General features: G+C 48.2%; 1 protein-coding gene across 1 annotated transcript; it reads left to right on the top strand.

Moving 5' to 3' along the window:
- The first annotated feature begins 526 nt into the window (after positions 1 to 526).
- Positions 527 to 5259, top strand: LOC125545867 (2-hydroxyacyl-CoA lyase). The gene is made up of 2 exons (XM_048709924.1): positions 527 to 2160; positions 4601 to 5259. The coding sequence occupies exons 1-2, from the start codon at positions 754 to 756 to the stop codon at positions 4913 to 4915; spliced, it is 1722 nt and encodes a 573-aa protein (XP_048565881.1). The 5' UTR covers positions 527 to 753; the 3' UTR covers positions 4916 to 5259.
- Positions 5260 to 7467: the final 2208 nt, after the last annotated feature.

Here is a 7467-nt window from a genome sequence, read left to right as displayed (position 1 = left end):
GAGCGTATATGTGTGTATGTAAGCATCTGCCATGGTACCACAATCAAAATAGAAGTTGGCTGAATTTAATTTGGGTAAATCGATTTTGTGAAAGGAGAAATAGTTGGAGAGGAAAAAAAACAATTGTTGGATCTCTCTCCCGAAACGCCATATAAAGCCAACGATAGGTGTTGTGGCAGAAGCAATACAATCACGTCCAAAAAAAAGAAAGATAAAATACAAAAGGAACAAATGTCGAGAACGGCCGATCAACAAAAACAAAGAAGCTTCACAACCGTTAGACTCACCTAGTATCCCGTTAAGTTCCCAGACTCCGAAGCGTCAGTGTCAATCAGCACCTTCAAGACGATCATTAATAACTGTTGTACTAAGCATATTCATTGATAGCCATTTTATCTGGAACTATATTGAGTTGCCTATCTATGTTGGCCTGATCATTTCTGTGGAGGGGAAAGTGCTTTTGAACATGATGATGAAGTCTATGCAGACTCTGGGCAACAAACATGTTGGTGAAGGAGAGGAGCAGAGCAAAAGGAAGAAAGGAACACTCTTTCCTCCTCTACATCCAGCAGATTTCCCCCACCGGCCGCCGGACGCCACCAGATACACCGCAGGCTCCGGGGAGGCGCATCTGCCCCGCCGCGCCCGCCGGCACGCCGCCGCCTGTGACTGACTGACTGACCCCCTTTATAAACTTCCGTGAACCACCCACCCAACCACTCGGAGCCGGATATCCCCACACCACCACCACAGATGGCGTCCGACTCCGCCGCGAGGGTCGACGGCAGCGCGCTCGCAGGTCGCGCCCTAGCGGCCGCCGGGGCGCGGCACATGTTCGGGGTGGTGGGCATCCCGGTGACGTCCCTGGCCTCCCGCGCGGCCGCCGCGGGCTGCCGCTTCCTCGCCTTCCGCAACGAGCAGTCCGCGGGGTACGCCGCCGCGGCCTACGGCTTCCTCACGGGCCGCCCCGGCCTGCTCCTCACCGTCTCCGGGCCCGGCTGCGTCCACGGCCTCGCCGGCCTCTCCCACGCCACCGCCAACGCCTGGCCGCTCCTCATGGTCTCCGGCTCCTGCGACCAGCGAGACGCCGGCCGGGGCGACTTCCAGGAGCTCGACCAGATCGCCGCCACCAAGCCCTTCGCCAAGCTCGCCGTCAAGGCCGCCGCCATCGCCGACATCCCCCGCCTCGTCTTCCAGGCCCTCGCCGCCACCGTCGCCGGCCGCCCCGGCGGCTGCTACCTCGACATCCCCTCCGACGTCCTCCACCAAACCCTCGCCGAATCTGAGGCGGCCTCCCTCATAGCGGAGGCCGTGGCCGCGGCCGGTTCCGCCGATCCGTCCCCGCCGAAACACAAGTCCCTGGACCAGGGCATCGTGGAGGCGGCCGAGCTGCTCCGGCGCGCGGAGCGGCCGCTGGTTGTGGTCGGGAAGGGCGCGGCGTACGCCCGCGCCGAGGAGGCGATCCAGAAGCTGGTGGACACCACCGGCATCCCCTTCCTTCCCACTCCCATGGGGAAGGGGGTCGTGCCGGATGTGCACCCACTCTCCTCCACCGCCGCGCGTTCCCTCGCCATTGGGCAGTGCGATGTGGCGCTCGTCGTCGGCGCGAGGCTCAACTGGTTGCTTCACTTCGGTGAGCCTCCCAAGTGGTCCAAGGATGTCAAGTTCATACTTGTGGACGTTTCTGAAGATGAAATTGAGCTTCGGAAGCCCCAGGTCGGTCTGGTTGGGGATGCAAAGAGAGTCGTTGAGCTCCTCAACAGGGAGATCAAGGATCAGCCATTCTGCCTGGCGCGATCGCACCTGTGGGTTGATGCAATCACCAAGAAGAGCAAGGATAATGTGCTTAAGATGGAGGCACAGCTTGTGAAGGATGTTGTGCCGTTCAATTTCATGACACCCATGCGGATCATTCGTGATGCGATCCTTGCCGAGGGGAGCCCTGCTCCAATAGTGGTCTCGGAAGGGGCCAATACCATGGATGTTGGCAGGGCTGTGCTTGTGCAGAATGAGCCAAGGACAAGACTGGATGCAGGGACATGGGGAACGATGGGTGTTGGGTTGGGGTACTGTGTTGCAGCAGCAGTGGCTGAGCCAGAACGGCTCGTAGTTGCTGTGGAGGGCGACTCTGGATTTGGTTTCAGTGCAATGGAGGTTGAGGTACGTGTAATGGCATCCGCTACTTGGTTTAATTTGCGCAAAAGTATTATTGCTACCTTGTTTGTTTCATGTTGTTATTTTCTTTTGCTATTGTATCATGCTGTTGTGAGCTGAAATTGACATTTTTGGTTGAGCCAAACAAGGGTAGTAGATTGGGCACTTCATGCTATTGTCAATGAGCATTTCTACCGTGCTTAGAAGGTACCACAAGGTACTGGTACTTCCTAAGCAGAACTGAACAATGAAAAGTAGGTACAATTTCTTACTGGGTTACAGATGCCAAAAGAGAGGATCAACCACACATCTCACACAGCAACATAAATTAATCTTCAGAAGACATCTTTAACTCATTAACACAGAAACACAGACACTATACACCAGCATTCTATACTTTACAAACAGCCATAGGTAAAATTGAGTAGTGGGAGCAGTGGCAGGGGTGGATGAGCATGGATGGGAGGATGCACCCAAGCGGTTGGATCTGAAAAGGAGTACCTCGAGGTCAGTGCGGAGACAAGTTCTGGCTGGTGGTACCCTGTAATGTCGGATATGTGTTTGAGGTTGATACTGATGGCGATGAACCTGTGACGCTTGCGCAGCCGATGCTGCAGTTACTGCCGGCGGCCTGCTACACCTAGGCCGGACTTGGAGATGGAAGCAAAGCAGGGTTGAGAGGTTGTCCAGCTAGGGAAACTCATGGAGGAGGCGTGTGGGGGTTGACGTTATGGTTGCCCGTTAGAGTTGTTAGAGGCATAGACGAGCTTCTTTTTCTTACTCATAAACAGTAGGGGAGGGTTTGCACGTGTGTGAAGTTTTTGCAAGTAGCCAGTGAGGGATAGGGTTGTACCCGGTAGTCTCTGCGATCAGAAAATGCCATGAAACATTGCTATTCTACCCTTGTGACTTGGTACCTCCACCTTCACAGCGTCTTGGCATGTAGTACCAGAAGGTACCAAGCAATTATAGCCATTATATGGGGACACGATATGAACCGCTGAGCTGCCTTTCCAGGACAGTAGAAATGACCATTGTCAATAATTCAGACAATACTAGACACATCATCCAAGTACATCAACTCTCACAAGTATTATTGTGAACTATGATTTCTCGAACACACTCTTATCTATGACTTCATGGCAAAAAGGCTCAATTGGTACACAAAGATGAATTGTCATTTAAATAGTATATTTCACACATTAATTTCACAGTTTGATATGCCCCTTGCAAAATGTTGCACAAACTACACTTTTATCATTTCCGTAGTCTATGCTGTTTTTCCAACAAGTATGGTCCTTGAAATTGATTCTTAAAGCTGTGGTTTGGTAGTTTTGACAAAAAAAAATAGGTGCCTGAGGATTGTTCATGCTGGTGCATTTGTAAATACATGTCTTGAATGTAGAAAACCTGTTTTGGCAACTTACAGATATCACCAGCATTGTAAACACAAATGTGCTGTTGGGTGAGGATGAAAAAAGTCCTTAGGCTATTTAGTGGCGGGAAAAAAAAAGCATCGAACATGCCTAAAAAGCACTAAGCAACGCCAGCATTGCCCAGCCACCTCTAGATTCACCAAATATCAGTAGAACAGAACTCCATTCCAGGGGTCTCCAGATGTTTCGCGATAGTGCCCAACTGCCCATAATCGTAGCAATCTTGCACACGAGAATAGCCTGGTTTGGATAACGAAAAGCTTTTTTATAAAATATAACGTCATTGTGGCACAACAAAATAACCCAACAAACTGCCACAGGTCCACACATGGTAGTAGAGTGAAGATTCCATCCTAGACCATCTAACCATTGCCCAAACAATGTGTGTTGCTAGTTGAAGGATTTAAATTGAAATCTATGCGCACTAACCCCCACATGAAGCGAGCAACGTGACAATCAAAGGAGGTGCTGGATAGCCTCATCATGTCCGAGCAACACGACTTCCTTCCTTGCCGGTTTCTTTTGAGCAAATTATCTTTGGTGAGAATTACCACTCGACCCAATTCCACAGGTGAGAGTGAGACAATAGTACATTGAATGGACAGTAAATTGTCCTTTCTGACCCCATGTGTGGCAATCAGGCCCATCAGATAATTGGACCTGTGCTACCAATTCATTCCATGGTACCAGTTAGAGAATCATTCTAGTGACTTATACATCATCAAACTTTTGGCTGTTACTCTTATCGGTTATATGTTTTTTCTTTGTTTGCCAGCTTCATTCAGATGGCCTTTGTTGTTTCTAACAGCCTTGTTTAGGTATCCTTCATGTGGGCCTTGCTTATTTTGTTTGTTGTGTGTGTTTGTGCCTGATAACTAGTCTGACCTTGAAGAAAATGGTTTTTCCTTGTAAATAAAATAGTTGTATGACACATCAAACATTTTTTTCCACTACGTTGGACCAAATACAGATCTCCTAACTATCTACAATCTTCTGTTTTTACTTTGCAGACCTTGGTGAGGTACCAGCTGCCCGTTGTCGTCATTGTGTTCAACAACAACGGTGTCTACGGTGGCGACAGAAGAGGCCCAGATGAGTTAACAGGCCCCTACAAAGATGACCCCGCGCCAACCTCCTTCGTTCCTGGGGCAGGTTACCACAAGATGATGGAAGCGTTCGGAGGAAAGGGTTATCTCGTCGAGACACCGGACGAGCTAAGATCCGCCCTCTCGGAGTCGTTCCGCGCCAGGAAACCGGCGGTGATCAATGTCACCATTGACCCATATGCAGGCGCGGAGAGCGGCAGGATGCAGCACAAGAACTGAGTGCGCCCGCAGGTGCGATGTTGAAGGGTTCATTGCTCTGTATTGCAGCTGGCGTGTTGAAATCAAAATGGACACCCTGAGGAACTAAGATCTGAACCTACTTGTCGCTGCCCCTGAAATAAGAAGCCCTACTGGCACTGGATAGTCTCGACTTCGCCGGTGGCGTGTGACTTTGTATATTGTGTTTGTGGACACTAGCAATTGATTGTATACTTGTATAATTCAAGTGTTAGCGGCAGAGTGCAACTGGGACTACTGCTGCGTATCGGTCGCGCAATTCTGTCGAGCTTTTCTGGAAAGTGCCCCATTTAGCGAGAATTGCTAATGAAGCCTGAATTTTTTTATGTTCCGAAAATTTCTGAAAAAATTATACACATACCTAATGTATACTACTTGCGTGTAAAGTTTCACGGCGAAATACATTTTTTACGTGAGCTACACTAAAATAACAAAATCATAATGTTTCTAGCTAATGAAGCCTGAAATTTTTTATTTTCCAAAAATTTCTGAAAAAAATACACACACACATACCTATCTATGAATGTACACTACTTGCGTGTAAAGTTTCACGGTGAAATACATTTTTTACGTGAGCTACACTAAAATAACAAAATCATAATGTTTCTAGCACATGTACTATTCACTATTAAGATATACTCCATGGACATGATTTTGTTTGGCCATGGTTTTTTTTTGTGAGCTCACACAAATGTATTTCATAATAAAAATTTACATACATCTATAAGTACTTATGTATGTATTTTTCTGCTTTTTAGAATAAAAAAATGAATTTTAAATTATGAAATACTTCCATGGAGTCCTAGAACTAAAAAGCCTCACTACCAATTATACTTGGCCATCCGTCGGGCCGGGCCTAACAAAGCCCAAGGCGGAAAACCTAGGCTCAGGCCCGTCTGTCGGGCCTAGTTTTTAGGCCCGAGCTCGTCCCGTCAGTGAAAAGGCCCACCGAGCCTCGGGCCTAAAATGCAAAAAAGTCAAGCCCAGGCCCGACCCGACGTGTGCTACAGGCTCAAAACTTGGGCCCAGGCCTGGCCCGTGGGCAAGACCGGGTCAGGTCAGGTCGGGCTTTTTTTGGTCGGGCCGGGTATCCCATGGTCAGGTATACTACCAATCCATTTAGTTGTTATACTACAAATTGCCTAAAAAAAGTTGTTATACAAGTGGAACAAGACCTGTAGCTTTTTTCGGACGATGTTCGACATGTACTAGAGCATGTCAGCCGCCGACTCGAAGAGTTGCGTGGATTCCTCCCCCGTGGGAGATGTGAAGAGAAATGTAGATGGAGCTCTACCTGAAGGGAACAGAAGAAGCGTAGCTGCTGCTATATTTCGGTTGAGGATGGAAAGTTCTTAGAGTCTTCGGCAATATTAATCATGGGGTCATGGAGCCAGCTACTCCATCTGTAAAGAAATATAAGAGCATTCAATTGGACCCCCCGCCTCTCCCATGGACTCTGCGGCTCATAGACGCCTCCCTCCCAACCCCGCCTCACATGCCCGCCACTATAGCTTCTCGTCCGCCTCGTCAGCTCCCTTTTCTCCTCAGCACCGGAACATGTAAGGATGAAAATGAGACCATTGCACCATCAGGGAGGTGCATGAGCCACCGCTGGACAGAGGGAGGGGGATGTTCAAGATGCCTTTAGGGCTCATTTGGTTGCTGAGGAAGGAAAACCCAGGGTGGCATACCACCAGGAGAGATTTTTCCTGTGCTCATGGGATCCCCTCTCACAATAGGGAGATATCCTTGGTGCCATTTGGGCGTCATGGGGAAGGGCAGGGAAGTTGGACGAAGCAACCAAATCAGATCAGATATATTACAGGGAGGAAGGAGATCGTGGGTATGAAGCTCCTCGTGTGCAGTCGATTTTAACAAAGAATGCGTCACTGCTGGCAGGAGGGAGCAGACGAGTCCGCAAGCTTCGCTGCTCGAGGGAGGAAGGCGAGGGGATTCGCGAGACGAAGGAAGTGCAATATAAGAGAATGCCCTAGGAACTCATTTTACATGAACATATGGTTTCAGTTTTCACCATACTATGTACTAATATACGTTGTTGAAGAATATACACTATGGAAGCAATGTATTATTATCTTTGTTGAAATTTCAAGGTTAAAAGGAATGGATATTTGAACAGAATTGAAGAGAGTTCATTTTGATTGTCCATAGTTTCATAAAAATGTCGGTAGCATTGAGATACATCTTTAGTTGGTATGATCAAGAGTTCACGTTAATCAATGATTGAATATATTGAAGTAACCGCTCTATTAGAATGGCACACATCATTATTTGAACACCGTTTATAGAATGTCAGGACGACGAAGAAGGTGCTAAAGTTTGTAGGGATGTGGTTTGAAACAAAGTAAAACACACACACACATGTGTGTGTGTGAAATAGAGCCCTTTTACTTCGTAGCAGCGTACAGGCATCTAACTAGCATATGTTTATAGAGCGAGTATTGCATAGAATACATTTCTCACAGATCAAATTAAAGACCTGCAAAACCGTGTCTAGCTTCCGAAGCGAGTGCTAC

This window comes from Triticum urartu, chromosome 3 (assembly GCF_003073215.2).
Source record: "Triticum urartu cultivar G1812 chromosome 3, Tu2.1, whole genome shotgun sequence".
Classification (NCBI taxonomy): domain Eukaryota; kingdom Viridiplantae; phylum Streptophyta; class Magnoliopsida; order Poales; family Poaceae; genus Triticum; species Triticum urartu.
The sequence above is the reverse complement of the archived record's forward strand: the minus strand, read 5'-3'. Positions and strand labels throughout refer to the sequence as shown.